At 35.2% G+C, this 20576-nt stretch overlaps 1 protein-coding gene across 2 annotated transcripts in view; it reads right to left on the bottom strand.

Moving 5' to 3' along the window:
* Window positions 1-20576, bottom strand: part of VPS8 (VPS8 subunit of CORVET complex) — a 271364-nt gene that overhangs the window by 69065 nt on the left and 181723 nt on the right. Inside the window, exons 40-42 of one of the 2 annotated variants that reach the window (XM_081301472.1) lie at window positions 12062-12143; window positions 11647-11729; window positions 7717-9004 (exon numbers count right to left, since the gene is read on the bottom strand). In XM_081301472.1, the coding sequence (XP_081157598.1) occupies window positions 8981-9004; window positions 11647-11729; window positions 12062-12143 (189 nt within the window). In that variant the 3' untranslated portion in view covers window positions 7717-8980. Of the gene's footprint in view, window positions 1-7716; window positions 9005-11646; window positions 11730-12061; window positions 12144-20576 lie in introns of those variants that run through there. The other variant, XM_081301471.1, reaches the window with a different exon arrangement.

Raw genomic sequence — 20576 nt, 5'->3', positions numbered from 1 at the left:
AATGTACAGAAATGATGAATTCAATTATTATCTATAATATAATCGGTAGGTTTATAAAGGGTTTATAGTTTCTGATGGTAAACAAAGAACTAGAGGTGAGGTGTAGGATAATATGCTGAGGAGGTAGAAGGTAAAGATATAGAATTATTATATCTTAGGAAGTGTGGAAGAGAAATCTAAAGAAGAAGGTTAGTAGCAGAATAGAGAGGAAGTAATTTTGGGTAGACAAGTAAGTGGGAAGACAATAGAGTACATAAAACAAACAGATGGGCTGGGGTTGTGGCTGGGTGGTAGAGCGCTTGCAAGGCCCTGGGTTCGATCCTCAGCACCACATAAAAATAAATAAAACAAAAGTATAAAAAAATTTTTAAAAACCCAGATATATATTAAGAAAAACAAAAATGTTAAAATAGTAAAAATTGGAAGGAAAAAAAAATATACAACACAACTGTAATATACTATTCAGATGTTCCAGACCTCAAAATCCTAATTCACCTAAAGTACTTGGTTTCATGTAAGTTGGGGATGTGAGGGCGGGAAAATAGGAAAGGAGAAGAAAAAAAATCTCAAAGGAAAAAACAAGAATTGTTTTGGTTGAAGATCAGTATCTTTCTTGCTTCCCTTCTCATCCAATAGATGGGGTCATCTGTTGTTAGCTGGTATCTCTGCCCTCAGGATGGTGAAGGTAACCACAGTGTCACTATACTGGGGTAGTGGCTGCTGGGAATAAGGAGGAGTTGAAAACTGGGTACCTGGCCAGCTGGAGTTCCAAACTGGGAGTTGCCCCCACTAAAGATGGTGATGACAGTGACCCAAGATGGGGGTGCCTGCTTTCAACAATGGGGTGTCGGGTCAGGTGATGGCATTGGATGTGGATGATGTGTTCAGACAGAGCTTGTGGCATGCAGTGTGTGGTTTTGGCTGTCTTCAGAGCCTGTGTGAAGTTCCCAGATGCAGGCAGGTTATGGTTTGCAGGAGTATATCTCTGTTGCTTTCAGAGTCCCAAGATGGAGGTGACTGGGGAGCCCCATGTTGGTAGATTGGGGGGAGTGGTGGCCAGAGTTCCTGCGCCTGGGTAGCTGCTATTGTCCTGCGTGGGAGTGGTGTCTGGGATTTCTGCTCAGGTGGTGGCTGAAAGTTCTGTGTGGGTGCTGATGCCTATAGTCCTGCACCCAGTAGTCCAGGCACCCAGTAGTCCTGCATGGGCGTGTAGATGGGAAACCTACTCTGCCTCTAAGGCTTAGAGCCCTGCACGGGCACAGTGGCCGTGATTCCTGCCTGGGAGTAGGAATATCACTCGCAGAGAAACAGTACTCTCACTGCTTGAGTCCCAGATCACAGAGTGACACAGAATGCTGCCTCCCTTTGGCCCACTGTCTTGGATTCCTCTGTTTGTATTCTTGGTAACTTCCATTCTGACTGATGTGAGATGAAATCTTAGAGTAGTTTTGATTTGCATTTCTCTAATTGATAGAGATGTTGAACATTTTTTCATATATTTATTGATCGAATGTATATCTTCTTCTGATAAGTGTGTGAATTGCCATACTACCCAAGCCCTACACAGATTCAATGTAATTTCAATTAAAATCCCATCATTATTTCTTACAGAAATAGAAAAAGCAATCAGGAAGTTCATTTGGAAAAATAAGAGACCCAGAATAGTCAAACTAATCCTCAGCAAGAAGAGTAAAGCAGGAGGCATTGCAATATCAGACCTTAAACTATACTACAAAGCTATAGTAACAAAAACAGCATGGTATTGGCACCCAAGTAGACATGTAGACCAATGGTACAGAATAGAAAACACAGAGACAAACTCACATAAATACAGTTATCTCATACTAAACAAAAGTGCCAAAACCATACACTGGAGAAAAGATAGCCTCTTTAGCAAATGGTGCTGAGAGAACTGGATATCCATATGCAGCAAAATGAAAATAAACCCCTATCTCTCACCATGCACAAAACTCAACTCAAAATGGATCAAGGACCTAGAAATTAGTTCAAAGACCCTGCACCTAATAGAGGAAAAAGTAGGCCCAAATGTTCATCACACCAGATTAGGCTCCAACTTCCTTAACAAGACTCCTAAAATGCAAGAAATAAAATCAAGAATTAATAAATGGGATGGACTCAAATTAAAAAGCTTCTTCTCAGCAAAAGACAAAATCAATGAGGTGAAGAGAGAGACTACATTTTGGGAGCAAGTTTTTGCCACATGCATGTCAGAGTGCTAATCTCCAGGATATATAAAGAACTCAAAAAATTTAACACCAAAAATACCCAAACAACCCAACCAATCTTCTCTTCACTGCTGCTGACTTGAAGTATGCCAAATAATCTGGAAAATGCAACCTCCAAATCCTCTCCCACCAAAACAAAAAATCCAACCACCCAGAGATAAACACTGTTGATATTTTAATGTATACTTATCAGTCCTGTTTCTAGAGGAGAGAAAGGGTGAGAATGAGAGATAAATTTCCCAGCATACAAAATTTGCATATTTCAAATACAGTACTTTTATATCTGTTTTTTTCCTTACTGTACTGATATATCCTGAGCATTATCCAATGTAGTTTCTAACTGAGATTGGTTTTCAGTACTCTGAGTTTGGCTAGATAAGAATGAAGCTGTCTCCCATAAGATCCTCTATCCTCCTAGCTGCTGTAGTTGTGCTGAAGAAATGGAAGGTACAAAAGAACTGTGTGTTTGTGTACCAATTAACAAATTGAAAAGTTTAGGCTTGAATAGATCATGTAAAGCTTAATAGAAAAACTTTCTAGAAATCATTATCTCTAAGCCAAAAATACCTGTCCAGAATGTGGAGACCACATACAAAAGGCAAGAATGTGAATATTTCACACTGTTTCTTTACTAGAAAAGCACCTCAGGCTATATACCTACCAGACAATTTCCTCATTTTATTTTCCTTACATAAAAGCAGAATTATGTTAATGCTTTCACCATTACTTAATTATGAGTTAGTCAATATTTCAATAAATACACTTGTTTCTTAGTCAAAATGTCCATGGATAGTGTAATATTTTATCTACAATAATATTTGTATCCAATATGGTAAGGTAGTTCTGGCATGTGTTTATGACAAGGGTGACTTGGAGAATAAAGATGTCTTAAAAGGTTAAATTCTGGGAAATAGAAGAAATCTTTATAGGTCATTTCTATATTTATATCAGTACATTCTACTTTAATATACATAATTTAAAAGCAAAACCATGAAAACTACCTCATGCTGGGACAACATATAAATTATAGAATGCAAAAGTGAGCTCAAGGCTTCTAGCACAGCATGTACACAATCCACTAGCACTTCAAATTATTTTCCAAAGATGTCAGCTGAATTCTTCAGCAATGAGTAACTACTGAGGCTTCTCTTAAACTTGTTTGTAAACTATGAAAAAAGAGGACATTTGGTACACATAAAATTTTCCAAAAGTGCACTAAAGAAATGATTACCACTTTTTTTCTTACTGCTTTCTGGCATTTACTATATCGTGTGTGTATATGATTTGTTTTAAAATGAAAATCTTTACTAATTGAGCATAACTTTAAAATATAAATGATGCTCTATGCAGGAGAGTATATAAATCACTTGCTTGCTTTAATTCCTGCAGTAAGAAACTCATAAATAGCTTCTTAAGAACCAAAAATTACTTTTGCTATTGAGTGAAGACGATATCTAAATATATGACATAATATATATATGGGTCCCTTAAAAACACTCCCTCACTTATCAACTAACATTCATTAGAAAAGTCTGTACAATTCAGGTCTGAGGCATCAGTTTGAATAAAATTTGGAGGTCAAGAAGATCTCAAAAACCTCTTATAATTTGACATCATGTGAATTTTTATTTTGGAAAAATGGATTTTTTTCAGTTGAGTCAGAGAAACTGTACATCTAAATAACTGCCATTCTCTATTTTCTCCCCTACCCCAGGACCTGATAAAGATGAATATGAAAAACATCTTGACTCATGTTATATCAGAAAAAAAGCCCTAAAACTTGAAATTAGAAGACCTGGATTAAACCAGTCATTCTAACACAATAAAGGAGTAAACTAGGGCAAGTCATTTAATCTTTCTGAGTGACACTTTACTCACTAGAATTGAGGGTGCTGTTATTTAATGTACATATAGATCAAAAAAGATAATGAACACAAAAGTGCTTTATAAGCTTTGAGAACTACTCAAGAACATTATGTAATTGAACTAATATTTATTGAATGTATACTATGTTCTAGGCACTGTGCTAGGTGCTAGAGATAAAAAAGGGAATTAGATAGATACAGTTTGTACTTTTATAAAACTCACAGCCTAGGAGGTATTATAGAGGTGGGACAGTGTGGTACTGGCGAAAGAATAGGAAATAAATCAATGGAAATAAACCCAGAAAGAGACCCATACAATATAGTCGAATAACAAATGGCAATGGAGAAATTTCAATAGAGAAAGAGATAGGTCTTTTAAAAAGTGGTGTTGAAACAACCAGATATAAAAAAAAAAAGAATTGACAGTGAACATACATTTTTTCTACAAAAATTAATGCAAAATTGATGAAGGCTCTAAATGTTAAATGAATAACTACAAAAATTCTAGGAGAAAATATAGGTAACTTTGGGTTTGGTGATGAGTTTTTATATGCAATGCCAAAAACATGACTTATGAAAGAAAAGTCAATACATTGAACTTCATTAAAAGTTAAAACTTCTGTTCTATAAAAGACATTAAGAGAATCTAAAACTAGCCACAGACTGGGAGAAAATATTTGCAAAATACATAACTTATAAAAGATCTTATTCAAAATATACAAAGAACACTTAAAACTCAAAAATAATAAAGCAAACACCTTAAATAAAAAATAGGCCAAGGGGCTGCGTTTGTGGCTCAATGGTAGAGCACTTGCCTAGCATGTGCGTGCCCTGGGTTTGATTCTCAGCACCACACAAAAATAAATAAAGGTATTGTGTCCAACTACAACTAAAAAATAAACACTTTGGAAAAAATAGGCCAAATATCTGGATAGACTCCTTCCAATAAAATTATGCAGCTGAAAAAAAAGCATATGAAAAGATATGCAATATCTTATGTCATAAGGCAACTGCAAATTTAAAAGACAAGGTACCACTACATACCTATTATAATGGCTAAAATTCAAAACACTGACAACACCAAATGCTGATGAGGATGTGGAGCAACAGGAACTCTCATTCATTGCTGATGGGAACATATAATACTACGGATACTTTGGAAGGCCATTTGGCAATTTCTTGCAAAGATAAATATAGTTTATACAATTCAGCAGTCACACTTTAGGTATGTACTCAACTAAGTTGAAAACTTACATCCGCACAAAAACCTGCATATGAATGTTTACAGTAGCTTTAAGGAAACTCACAAAACTTGGAAGCATCCAAGAGTTCTTAAATAGGTCAATGAATAGACAAACTGGTATATCCATACAATGGAGTATGTATGATTCAATGATAAAAAGAAAGGAACTATTGAACCCCCATAAGATATGGAAAAACACTAAATGCACATTGTTAAGTGAAAAAAGGCAATGTGATTTACTATTCTAATTATATGCCATTCTGGAAAAAACAAAATTTAGAGATAGTTAAAAAAAAATCAGTGGTTGCCAAGGGATCAAGGAAGGGAGTAGGATGAAGTGGAGTACAGGAGACTTTTAGGACAGTGAAACAATTCTGTATGATACTGTGATGGTAGATACATGATATTATGCATTTGTCAAAACCCACAGAATTATACAAAATAAAGGGTGAATCCTAATGTAAAGTATGTGCTTTAGTATCAACATTGATTCATGAATTTTAAAATGTCTCATGCCAATACAGATGTTAATATTAGGGGAAACTAGGGGGACTGGGAAGAAGGGGAAAATGGAAATTGTCTGTACTTGGTGCAAAATTTTTATGTAAACCTAATACTGCTTTACAATATTTTTTTTAGCCCTACACTTTATTCCCCTCCTCTACTGTATTTCCTATCCCTGAGTCTAAAACATTCTAAATTTTAATTTCTCTTGCTAATAGGCTAATGGTAATGTATACAAGATAATAATCTAGGAGGGTAGGAAAAGTATCTTCTAGGTTCTCAAGTTCTCATGGGCTGGGACAAGAGAATGGCTAGCTTCTGGTTAGTGTAACCAATGAAACACCTTAGGTTAGAGGTTCCCTTGCTCTGCTCATTGTTACTCCTATGTTTTTCAAATGTTTTTTGAAATCCCTAGTAAGTTGATGTATCTTTTCTAAGGAAATATCATTTTAATGTCTCTGTTATCTTTTTAATTGGAGGGGGTGCTTGGAAGAGGGAGAAATGAATACTTACAGGTTTAACTATAACTCAATCCTTGACTTTTTAAAACAATAGCTTTGAAGAGGTCTAATTGACATACAGTTTGATAAATTTGGACATATAATGAATATATCCATCAGATCTAAAATGTCGTGTCCTAAAAAAATCCCTCCTCTCTCTCACCCTGAACCTGCATCTCCCAACACTATCCCCTACTTCTCGCCACCCACCATCCTACTTTCAATTGTTTTAGATTATTTGGCATTTTCTATAATTTCATACAAATGGAACCATACAGTATGTATTCTCTGGCTTCTTTCACTCAGTAATTTCAGGATCATCTATGTTGTAGGGTGCTACAGATTGAATGTTTGTGTTCCCTCATCCCCAAAATGATGGATGGTACTTGGAGACGGAGTTTCTCAGAGGGAATTAGGTAAGGAGAGTACAGCTCTCATGGTGGGATTACATTTTGGGAGCAAATTTTTACCACTTGCACATCAGACAAAGCAAATAACAACAAATAACCCAAACAATAAATGGGCCAAGGACACGAACAGACACTTCTCAGAAGAGGATATTCAATCAATCAACAAATACATGAAAAAATGTTCATCATCACTAGCAATTAGAGAAATGCAAATCAAAAAACTAGAGAAATGCAAATCAAAGCCACTCTTAAGATTTTATCTCACTCCAGTCAGAATGGCAACTATCAAGAGTACAAACCAATAAGTGTTGGCGAGGATGTGGGGGAAAAGGTACACTCATGTTTCTGGTGGGACTGCAAAATATTTCAGCCAACATAGTAACCTTATAAAAAGATATAGGAGAAAGTTTGTTTCCTCTTCCACTCCCATGTGAGGATTCAGCAGACCGCAACTATCTGTGAACAATGAAGATAACCCTCAGCTGGATCTGATTGTGCAGACAGGTTAGTCATGGACCACCTGCCTCCAGAACTGTGAGAAACAAATGTTGCTTAAGACATGCAGTCTGTGGCATTCTGTTATAGCAGCCTGAGCTAAGAGGTAGTGTATATAAGTAGTTTCTTTTTATTTTTAAGCAACACTCTACCATTGTGGGTATACCATAAGTGCTTATCCATTTGACTGTTTTACACTATTTCTAGTTGTGGGTTATTAGATATGAATATGCTATGAAAACTTGTGTATAAGTTTTTGGATATATGCTTTTATTTATATAAAAGTTTAACAGCTGAATCATATGGTAAGTATGTTTAACTTTCTAAACATGGGCACAGTGTTTACCAGTAGGGCACACTTCATTTCCTATTTTTCAAGAATCACTGTCATTTATTGTATGATATTTTTGCTTTTGAAAATCACCATTTCATATATTTTGTCCAGTTTGGGGTTGTTTCAAGTAGGACAGCAATTTGGCATCTGTTTTTCCATCTTTGCCAGAATAATTCCTTCATCCTTGATTTTATGCATTTTAGAAATAGTTACTTAGTACCTATTATATGCAAGATGCCTCTGTGCTAAGGTTCTGGTGATAGAGCAATAGTCAAAGTGTAGTCTTACCTTTCAAGGTCCATATAATCTAACAGGAAATAAAAATAAGTAAATGAGTCTGACTCAGACATTTCTTAGAACTCCATCTTTGGCCTTCTGTTTTCCTTGCTAACCCATTTTCTCATAAAATTTGTCCAGTTTCAAGTATTTAACTACTATATCTATGTTGATGATTTCCAAGTATACATCTCCACTTCTTGCCTCTTCTGCTAAACTTCAGTCTTATACTCTCCCACTACTGTTGGCCATATGCACATGAAATCAGAAGCTTAACTAGGTTCTTTGTGTATCCTTTTATTTTTGTGTGTCCTCCTACAACAGCCGAAGCCCAGTGAATTCTATCACCCAAATGATTTCAAAGTCTACCTTCTCTTCTCCATTCTTTGTAATCCAATTCCCAAACTCTGAGTACCTACTACCTTCTAGATATCTTTATGTCTTTAGTCTTAATCCCTTCTAATTCATCTTGTATAATGCATACTGAGTGATCTTTCTAAAGAGAAACCTCATTCTATCATTTCTTTGCTTAAAATCCTGATGACAACCTACTGACTTCAGAATAAAATCTGAAGTCCTTATCATGGTTCACAAAGCAATTAAGGGTACAGTCTCTGCCTATCTCTACAAATTTCAGTTCCATGATTATTCTTTATTCTTGTCCTATGTGCCAAGCATACTTAAACAATTACAACTTCCCCATGTTTTCTCCTCAAAGTTTTTACAATGTAGTTCTCTCTGCTTAGAATAATCTCTGTTCTTTCTCTGATTCCTTTAGGCTCTTAAAAGACCTCTTTTCTTCCAGGATAACTTTTCAAATCCTCTGGTCTGTTTCAGTTATACAGTTTTACTAGTACTTATTTGGTTATATATATTCAGAAATCCACTTCAGTCTAACGGATTCAAAAAAGATAATTTTTGTAAAAAGATAATTTTTGTAAAGGCATTATTGTGGTTCAAGTTTAAGCAAAGGAATGCAAATAAGTCTTAAGAACTAGAATGAGGTACTAAGGTCATCAAGATCTCCTCCTGGTAATGTCTCCTCTGCTGGTTTGTGTGTTTTGAATCTTTTCTATACACCTGTTCATTCTCTTCTTTGTGTCTGTTTCATTCTTCTCTCTGGTGATTATCCTTTTTTCAACATTCCAGTCCATATACCAGAAAAGAAATTACTTGTTGGTTCCTGAAATTTGTACCCTAAATAATCCAGAAACCCCCCCAAAAGACTTAAGTGTCTTTCTCAAGTTCAGTTCTAAAAAGGACTCTGATTGGCTACACTGAAATCAGCTAGTTAGAGCCAGGAGACAGGGTCACACTTTCCCATGGCTGCTCCTGGTCTTGTCATGTGGAGTGAGTGTAGAGATACTGATATGGCAGTTTTCCATGGCAGTTACAAGGAATTTAGAGCAGAAAATCCTTAAAGGTGAACACTATTATTTGCTTAGAACCCTATGAATAGATGTATCAAAACATTCTTTGTCTCTTATAAAAGCTCCTGTGGGGTAAGAACTATGCCTTTCATCTATCTGTGTAATGAATAGACAAAGAAAAATATAATTAAAAAATTAATGACTAGCTCCTTTAAAGAGCAGAGACCAAAACAAATAAGTTTCAGTGATGTAACAGAAAAGAACATGAATTAGGAAAGACTGTGGTGGTAGTCCAGGAACTGCCACTAAAGATAGGCTGAGATTTAACCTCTCTATATTCTAGTTTTCTCCTTTGTCAGCAGGAATTGTTATAGTAGTTCCATCTACCTCAAGATTGTGGTGTGCTTCATATGAGATATCTGAAGAAGTACTTTGAAAACTTCTTTAACCTATGGTAAGATAAATAAGGTAAAATAGAAATAACATCTTTCCTGATTAGTGAGGAGTTAACAGTCACTAAAAGAAAATGATTATAATAAAAGTCAGTATAATTCAAATTAAAGTGGAGATTTTCAGATATTAAAAGGCTTCAAAGATGCAAACCTTGAAATACAAAATTTTAATTTTGCTAGAATTTATGTATGGTAATATGTGGTTAAAGCTCTCCATAAAGCAAAATATATACACTGAGCTAGATACAGTGGTAAATGCCTGCAATCCCAGCAGCTTGGGAGGCTGAGAAAGGAGAATTGCAAGTTCAAGGCCAGCGTTAGCAACTTAGTGAGTCCCTAAGCAACTTACTGAGACTCTGTCTCAAAATAAAAATAAAAGGGGGGGGGGGCTGGGGATGTGGCTCAAGTGGTAGCGGGTTCGATCCTCAGCACCACATACAAACAAAGATGTTGTGTCCGCCGAGAACTAAAAAATAAATATTAAAAATTCTCTCTCTCTCTCTCTCCCCCCCCCCACTCTCTCTTAAAAAAAATAAAATAAAAATAAAAATAAAAAAAGGGGCTGGGGGTGTAGATCAGTGGTTTATTGCCCCTGGGTTAAACTCCTAGTACCCAAAACAAAACAAAACAAACAAACAAACAAACAAACAAAAAAAAAAACACTGAGAGAGAACGTATTTTTGGCTTTAGAATTTCTTTTCTTCTAAATTTCCTTGGTAAAATACCCTGCCTTGTGGAGATATTACTTTACATGTAATTAAAATTTTTATGATTAATATATTTTTAAATGGATATGAGACGTTGTCTATATTAAAGAATCATTCAACACGTTTTTTGTAGTTGTAGATGTTCACAATATATTTATTTTGTTTACTTAGATTTTTATGTGGTGCTAGGAATCGAACTCAGTGCCCCACATGTGCTAGTCAAGTGCTGTACCACTAAGTCACAATTCCAGCCCTCAACACTTGATAGTTGCCAAGGATCAGATGAGATATATGTAAATGTATGTTCTTAATGATGGTGTACTACGTGATGACAGAGATTACTAGATGCAGTGGTCTTTATAGAATAAACAAAGAAACACCATAGACACATTATAGTCAAAGAAACACTGCCCAGAGGCTTCATACCACATGGGAAGTGGAGCTTGGAGAGTCCTAAAAGAGCTAGAGAGCTGATGGGGACAATATGATTAGATGAAAAACATTTGAAAATTATAAATACCAATGGCATCATATTACATTTATATATATATATATATATATATATATATATATTTGTGTGTGTGTGTGTCTCTATAACTTAGAAAGTGAGAAAAGATAAAATGGACTCTAAGTATAATTCCTGCTGTTTCTCCAAGAATATTCACAGGTCTTTCTAAAAATATATCTTACTGTATTTTTAGTGTTCTCTTTTTGAATAAGCTGAGAAGATACAAGTTTTTTTTTTTCCCCTAAAGGAAACAGGCAGAAATGATGTATCCTACAAAGATTTAAGACAAAAAGCCAGCTAAAATTTAGAGCTGGAGTTGAGAATTGAATATAAAAATAGTTTCACAATGAGTTATAAAATCTAAATAACAACCAATGATCAATAAATGTCTATATTAACAATTTTTAGGTTATCTTTTTTTTTTAACCTGAAAAGTAAAATCAGAGGGAAATAGATTATTCTCTCCTAGTTGACACAGCAATAGGAAGTGTGTGTGTATGAATCCCAAGGGAACAGTGACCTTCTGAACGCTGCACACCTTAACTGAAGGTCAGTTATAACACATCCATACCCATGGGGTGACAGAAAAGTTTCAAGGATTAATTCAAGTTAGATATTTAGCTAGTTAGAAATTTGGCTGCATTATGCTTGAGACCCTTTTAAATATTAGCCTAATTTACTGGTAAAATATTAGTAGAACCCAATCAACATTTAGTCTCCCACCTCTTTAACTCACCTGTAATATTCTTTGCAAGATTGATGGAAGGGCAATAAATGCTGCCATGCTGTTTAGAACTTGCATGGTCAAAGACTTCAGAGCTGTTGTAACAAAATGTCAATATTAAAGTTAGTTTAGAATAAGTGTTTTCACCTTGAGATTCAGAGGAAAATAGTGGGCTCATATTAGCTTCTTAAAAACTCAGTCAACCAAGTCCAATTTGACATTTTTAGATAAATTTTTGATACACTGAAAAGATAAACTATATAACTAGCACAACAAAAAGAACAAACCTGAAAGATGAGATCGATTCTTAATATGGTTTCATTAAGGAAAATAACAATTGAGAAAATATATCATAATGACAATTTCTGTAGATAAAAATTAGGTGATGACAGAGGCGGCTCTGTCTCTGTGGTTCTGATGAACTTACCTTCAGAGAGTAGAGGAGGGGCAGCTGAACTGGACAGCTTCTGAGGGGCCATCATTGCCTCTAATAATGGAAACCAGAGTGCCTATAAGGTCAAAGGAAACCAAAGAAAAACCAAAGTCTCTGTTATTTTTGGAATAATGAGTATCAGTATAGTGTTCTGCAGGTTGAAATGTACTCTCTGTGTACATTTGTTGGTAAAAATTAGAAAAAGAAGAGGGAACATTTGATGAGGAAGAGAAAAAACATTAAAAGCAGTGATCAAAGCTAAAAAGATCTTTAGCATGAAGCCTTGGGAAACATAAGGAAGACTTGGAATTGCAATTCTGTTATCTCTAGAGAGGGTAGGATCAAGAAAGCAAGAAAGAGCTTCTGTTAGGTTCTTACCTTCTTTTCTATAAATCTATCACCGAGAAAGCCTGAATAACTTCATGTACCACCAAAAGGACTAAATATCCCCATAGCTACTCTTTTCCACTTTTTCTTCAGCAATGTCGAGCAATAAATGAATAAAGGTTATCCAAAGTTTTCTTTTTTTTTTTTAATAATAATAGTGCTGGAAGCTCTTTTTTTTTCTTTTTTAAAGAGAGAGTGAGAGAGAGAGAGAGAGAGAGAGAGAGAATTTTTTAATATTTATTTTTTAGTTCTCGGCGGACACAACATCTTTGTTGGTATGTGGTGCGGACACAACATCTTTGTTGGTATGTGGTGCTGAGGATCGAACCCGGGCCGCACGCATGCCAGGCAAGCGTGCTACTGCTTGAGCCACATCCCCAGCCCCCCAAAGTTTTCTTGTATCAAGAATTATTTGTATTTACTAAGTCTCACAGACCAGGAAATAGCAGTTAACATTATCTTAGTCAGCATTACCAAATTTATCAAGAGATAAACAAATAGATCTACCATTCATTCACTGCTATTCTGTTAGGTACTATATTAAATGCCTTATGTATATTTTGTCATTTTAATCTCATAATAACCTTATACAGTAGGTTTTATCTTCACTTGAGATAAGAAATTGAAGTTAATAGAAATTAAGTAATTTTCCTAATATTGTACTATAGTAAATCAGCCCTCTGATTCCAAAATCTGTTTTTCCTAAGCTTCAGGAAAATATTTACTATAAAAATCAAGCTAATACATTTTAACAGTTCAAACATGTTTTTTGTTGGATAATAATTTACAAATGTCCTAATCCAGTATCTTAGGAGCAACCAACTGATGCAAACATCCAGGGACATAAGGAAAAGTCAGTATTGATGGACAAGAGAGGTTATTTACAGAAGAGGATACACTGTACACCCCTACTGCAGAACTGACTGGCAATGAAGATATGGGAGCTTTTAAGGAAAGGGGAACCCACTAAGGACCCTGCAGACTTTCCCACTGTGTGAAAATCTCCACTAGGAAGGCTTTATCTGCCCCAACAGAGGTTAAGGCCAGGATTTTATACTGTTCATTTTTTATTACGTTCATGATAGTTTAATCATACTTACTTTTACTGGCAATTCCCTGTTTTATGTAAATTTTCATTAATTTTAACAGTACTCATGATCTTTTATCCCTGTATTTTATTCTTAATTTCATTAAACTTACCTTTTAAGTTGCGTATTTTAACTCGTTTTTGAGAACACATCATTTATTTCTGTGTATTTTGTGGTCTTCTATAGATTAGGTATATTGCTAGTTTCGGAGCAAGCTGAACACTCGACCCTCACCCATCTGGTTCCTTATGGCTTGTTTGCCTCAAGTCTGACCACTCAACTCCACTGAACACTCGACTCCCGAGACCCCCAACTGTCTGGTGCAACAGAAACCCACATCTAGCCCCTGCCTAGTCTGCCTGAAGGCAGAAGATGACACCCTTAGCAACTACTGTATGATCCAATCATTATACGCCAACAAGACAGCTTGCAGACCCAGAGACCCCATTAGATTTTGGCTATAAAACTCTCCCCTCTTTCTCCCCTTCTTCTCTATCCTGGCGCTCTCTCTCTCTCTCTCTTGCTTTGCTCTCTCCTTCCCCCTCTTTCCTAGATCTCTTTCTCTTGTTCTCTTCCTTCCCTGTTAATAAGACACTGCTGCAATAAACATATCTTGGTTGCCCCGAGTGTCACGGTCACTTTCCTTTCATATATGACATACCTAATTTTTTACCTTTTGGTTTTTATATTTATTATGTTCAGAAACTTGATTTTTGGGCAACCCCTATCAGGTTTGCTCCTGTAAGAGCTCTTTTTCTGTTTTTCACACTTGAATAAATCCTATTCCTTTCAATCTTTAAAAAAGAAAAAGAAATTTGATTTCAATTTCAAATTTGATTTTCTTACTTAAATCAGACAATTTAGAAGAATTATCTTTTTAAAGGTCTTATTCCTGTTTTCTAAATATCAGATAGGAAAGCATGATGTGGAACTAAAGAAAATCCATGGGATGTGTTCATGCCCTAAATAGGAGTTGTTCTTCTTCCATTAAATCTCCACATCAACACTACTATATGCTGAAAAACTTTTAAATATTTTTATCTCTCTTACTCTTTAATATTGATTCTTAAAACGTTAACTTGGAGGGCTGGGGCTGTAGCTCAGTGGCAGAGCATTTGTGAGACACTAGCACATATGAGGCACTGGATTCGATCCTTAGCACCAACACATAAAAACAAAACAAATAAAGGCATGCTGTTCATCTACAACTACAAAAAAAAAAAAAAAAAATTAACTTGGATAACTCTAAAATCCCACAAGTTAAAATAACTCTCCATTATAGAAAATTCCATTTCCTGAGAGAACAATCAAACTAAACCTGAATTACTTTCTCACAGAATGTAACAGTTTTCTTTTCAGAGAATTACATGCACAATGAAAGCATAGGCTTTGTTGTACATGTCCCTGGACACTGGGGTAGCAACACAGACAGCTAAGCAAAGGTAGGTGAGGTGCTTAGAGACACTACTGTGGAAAAGAACTGAGACCCCAACTTCCTGGGGTCTAATCTTCCTATGAAACTTTGGTGGGGAATCATTATCAAGCTTTGGACATCTCAAATTTTCTAGTTACTATTGGTCTGTTGGAACAGCTCTTGTTCTCACTTTTACTAATACAAAAATAAATAAATAAATAAATAAAAAGAGACAAAGCAAACAGTCATTAAAATCCCCCAAACTTAACATTTAGTAATATGTAAAAGCCTAAGATTTTCATAAAATGGTATTTACATGAAAATGAAACTCAAATTTTTGTATTGTTATTAAATCTGTTCAGAAATAAAGCAGAAATCTGTTGTTAGTGGGAGTGAGCATACAGAGTGGTGTGTGTGTAACAGGGAAGAGGGACAGACTTCTCCTACAGGTAGACTTCTCTTAAATGCAGCCAGTAAATGGTCTAGTAACAATCTTAGAGAAGTGAACATTTCAAAAAATAGAAAGAGGTCTAATAGCTAACACCTTTATTAAAAGGAACAAATTTCAACTCATTTTTAACAACAATAACAAACAATTTTTCTTTTGCAACATCAAAGTGGCAAAAATTCATCTTTGATTAAGAGCTACAGAGTTCAACTATAGAAAAAACAATCCCTAGTAAGGCTTCGATATTCAACTCTACTGTTAATATCTGTGAGTCTAGACTATTTCATTTAAGTATACCTAAACTATTATATTTTAAAGAGATAGCAAAAATTGTCTTTTTTCCTTAAATTTCCCATGTGGTATTATCAAAAGGTAGTGAAAGATATCAAAAATATATTTGAGAGGAGACAGACAAAACATTTTTTAAAAAGCTTAGCATTAAAGTGGAAATAAGCCAATCCCAAAGAATCAAAGGCTGAATGTTTTCTCTGATATGTGGATGCTAATTCACAATTAAGGGGGTAGGGTGGGGAAGAATAGAAGAACTCTGGATTACAGGGGAATGAAGGGAGGGGAGGGGATAGGTGGGTAGGAAGGACAGTAGAATGAATCAGACATAATTACCCTATATGCATAAATGATTACACGATAGGTGTAACTCTATCAGAAAAAGAGAAGTTATATTCCATTTATGTATGTGTCAAAATGAATTCTGTCATGTATAACTAATTAGAAAAAATTTTAAAAAAGAAATAAAACCACTAGCAAAAAAAGCTTAGCATTAAACGCATATAAACAAAACTGTAAGGTGTCTATACTTTCATGTTTCTCTATCAAAATATAAACGTGTCCAAATACAGCCAGTCAACCAAACGATAAATAAGAATAAAAACTCAGGAATGGAAAAATCTTGGTAAAAGGACTGGTATTAAGTCCATAATCCATTTAAATAAAGACAAAACAACTATGAGAATTTTGTATATAGAAAAGAATGTATTATAAAATTTAATAAGGTATAATAACTAAACTAATTAAAATTAGGAGGACAGAGAGGATATTAGGAAGCAAGGGTTAGTTCATGTGCATTTCCTTATTGGCTTGACATTGTAGACATAATGAAAACCAAAGTGTAATAATATTACTTTATTAGTTATTCAGATTTTTTAATGTTAGACTTATTAAGAGATAATATGGTAAAGAAACATTTATCTGAAAATTAAAAATTCCTCAGTTTTATATAAGCTTCCTAGAGAAGACTGACTATAATATTTTTAAAAGCAAACATTATTTGATTCATTTTTTCTAAAATTATATCAACCTTGGCAGACAAAAAATATCTATAGTAATGTCCACCAAATGATAATGATGGTTATTTCTGGGTGATTGTTGAAATATATTGATAATTTTTAAAAAAACATTCTTCTCTTAACTTTCTATTTTGCATGCTATTAAAATATAAGTATGTATCATTTCATAAAATTTTTTATAAATAAAAATTCTATATGCAAATGTATTTGTTATGCACAATTTATATGCTGAAGAATTTTCATAATTTATGACCTTGAAAAAATCTTTGACAGGGTTCAGGAGAGGACCTAAGTTAGAGGAAGAGAGCTAGGTGGTGATCCCCAATCTCTCCATAGCTCAGGAAGGAGGCAGTGAAGGAACAGCTGTCCAGAGAGGGAGGTGACAGAATAAATACTATAAGACCCAAACTGAAATAGAAAATAAGGGCAGAGATCCTTAACCTCAACTTGGACCAGAGAGGAGGGAGGGAGAGGGGCTATAGAGAAAGAGTAAGAGGAAAAACAAATAAGCTTACTCCTGTATCAACCACTGGAAAGAAAAGCAGACCAAATAAAAATGCAACAGGAGCAGAGTGGGGTCACTGAAAAAGATCAAGCCGTTTAATCCAAATCATGCGGAAAAAGCTGTGCTGGAAAAAGCTGTGCTGTGGCAGCCATTTTGTGGAACTCACAGCTCATCAGCTACACTGAAAGAAATTAAATCAATAGGGCATCTTCCCACCTCCAGATAGCAACAAATTAAACCAGAAGAATCCCAACTGTGACATGTCTCAATAATTTGTCTAGAAGGAACTTGTAGAGGGATTGCTACTAGCTGAACATTGCTAAAACCCTATCCCCTTCCCCCCAACAAAGGCAGCAGGGTGTAATAGACCCACCCCCAGGAAGTAGAAGCCTGGGGATCTCAGACAGAGATGGAGCAGACTCACTGGGGAGTGGGAAGTGAGTGCTGAAAACCAGGTGGGAAAACAGTCATTTATCCTGGGCAGTGGAAAGAAATGGTGCCTGGATTCAGTGGGTGGGAGTTTGGCCACCGGCAGGACAGCTGCCTCTGTCCGAGGCAGTAGAGGGAAGTGGTGCCTATGGTTCATAACCGTGGGCAGTGAAAACTAGAACCCAGGTAAACCACTGAGTTGCTTTACCAGTAGTAGGGACAGTGCCCTGGTGATCTGTGTCGTCAGTGGGGATGTTCCTGTGCCCCAGAGTATCCACAGAAACCCCACAAACAGAAGTTCCATACTTGTAGACAGCCAACAGAATGGAAATAACCAACAGACAAAGTACCACACCCTCAGAGAATTCAGCCTCAGGCCTCTGGATCTAGGCTGACAATCCAGAACCAGAACGGGCTGGTGGGTAATCCATAGAAAATAGGGGGTGGCTCTTGTGCCCTAGAACCTCTGGGGGAAACCACAGCCAAAGGTGATGGACATCTTCTAAAAGTCCCAAATCCTGATGAAATCCAAACCAAGACTCAATAAAAAATTTTCACTTGGCATGGTTTACTATAAATAGCTCGAATATCAACTTTGATCATACATATTCTTATTCATAATTTTGATTTATAGTTATTACTGTATTACCCAACATTGTGACCTCAATTCATTTGACTGTATTTCTTCCAATGTTTTAGAACATTAATTGGAATAATTCTTTGTTCTCCTAGCTCAGGTTTACACTTATTCCCTCTTTCCCTCTTATATTCCAGCTGCTACTTTAATCTCCCCGACATTGATCTTTTTCTTCTTTTTATTACGGTGTTATTACTCTTTTTAAACTTTTGTTTTTTATTTTTTTCTCTCTTCTTTTTTATTTTTTAAATACATGACAATAGTGGAATGCATTACACTCATTATTACCCATATACAGCACAATTTTTCGTAACTTTATAAAGTATGTTCACGCCAAATTATGCCATTATACATGTACTCTTTTTTTGCATTACACTTCTTAATACACATATATACCACAATTTTTCATATCTCTGTTTGTATATAAGATATGTTGACACCAAATTCAAATCTTCATACATATATTTTGTATAATGATGAACATCACATTCTTGTATTCAATTTTTCTCTCCTCCCCCTTTTAGCTCTTATGTAATATTATGGCAATTTACTATATTTAATAACTAATTTTTCAACCTATTCCCAAACTTTAATACAAGTTTATACCTGTCTTAAAGGAACTGTGGAGAACAGTATTAACAAGTTTTTCACTTTTTATAAGGTTGAATAGTATGCAATTTTGCTCTGAAGTAATCACAATAAAGAGAGTTAAGTGTCTTCTCTCAAAGTGGTGCTGATACTAGGAACAGCAGAGGACATCCACAGAGTGCAAGTATAAATGCCTGGATATGTGCCAGCCCAGGGCTCTTAAGATAAAGAAGCTCACAAAATAGTCCTTTGCATTAAAGAAGTGATAATCAACCCAACAGATGGATAGACATATAAGCAGTATAACAAGCAAGGAAAGAAACCATTCTAAACAGCCTTCAACATTTCACCAACTAACCACATTGATACCACAGTGGAGGAAATGTTGGGAAAAAAAATTTAGGAAGTTCATGTTAAAATGTTCAACAAGCTAAAAGGAGATGTAAGAAATAAAATTAGAAAATACAGGAAGTAAATGATCATTTTGATAAAGAAATATTATGAAAAAGAACCAAAACAAAATCCTGAAAATAAAAGACTCAATAAATTAAAAAATTCAATGGAAAGCATCATAAATAGATTAATCCACTTTGAAGAAAGGTTTTTCAGACCTTGAAGACAAAGTATATAATCTTGAAAATAAAGTCCACAATAAAAAAAAGATGTTAAAAGACCATGACCAGAATATTCAGGAAATTTGGGATAACATCAAGACACCAATTTTAAGAATCATGAGGGTAGACAAAGGCTCTAAAATACACACTTAAGGAATGCACATTTTTTTCAATAATATAATACTAGAAATATTTTCCAAATATTAGGAAGGAGATGGAAATCCAAGAATGAGATATATATATAGAACTCCAAACAGGCAGATCAAAAAAGATACATTATACCAGGTGTGGTGGTGCACACCTGTAATCCCAGTGGCTCAGGCTGAGTGAGGCAAGAGGATTGTGAGTTCAAAGCCAGCCTCAGCAAAAGTGAAGTGCTAAAAGCAACTCAGTGATATCTTGTCTCTAACTAAAATACAAAATAGGGCTGGGGATGTGGCTCAGTGGTTGAGTGCCCTGAGTTCAATCTCTGGTAAGGCCCCACCCTAAAACAAAACAAAACATATTCAATGAAATATTTCATAGGAGAAGGAGAAGGAGAAGAAGACGGAGTGAGAAAGAAAAAGAAAAATGAAAATCAGCACAGGGAAGAAATACACTAGAAGAATAGTCAATTAAAGGAGAATCGAGTCTGAAGCACTAGAATTAAATCAAAATGGCAGGAAATAAACATCATTTCTGTATAACAACCTGAATGTAAATGAACTACACTCTTTCATCAAAAGACACAGATTTGCAAATTGGATTAAAAAAATAAAACCAAGCCATATATTGTTTAAAAGAGACTCACCATATAAAGACAACCACAGACTGAAGGTGAAAGGAGGGAAAAGATATTCCATACAAATGGATACCGAAAAGCAAGCAAGGTTAGCTACTCTCACATAAAACAAAACAGACTTCAAGCCAAAATTTTTTTTATTGATTATTTAAAGCATTACATAGCTCATGATATATCATCTTTCATACATTTGACTCAAATTGTGTTTTGAACTCCCATTTTCACCCCAAATACAGATTGCAGAATCACATCTGTTACATATTCACATTTTTACATAATGCCATATTAGTGACTGTTGTATTCTGCTACCT

This window comes from Spermophilus citellus (assembly GCF_964194105.1).
Source record: "Spermophilus citellus genome assembly, chromosome: 7".
Taxonomy (NCBI): Eukaryota; Metazoa; Chordata; class Mammalia; order Rodentia; family Sciuridae; genus Spermophilus; species Spermophilus citellus.
Note: the sequence above shows the minus strand (reverse complement) of the source record. Positions and strands in the feature narration are given on the sequence as shown.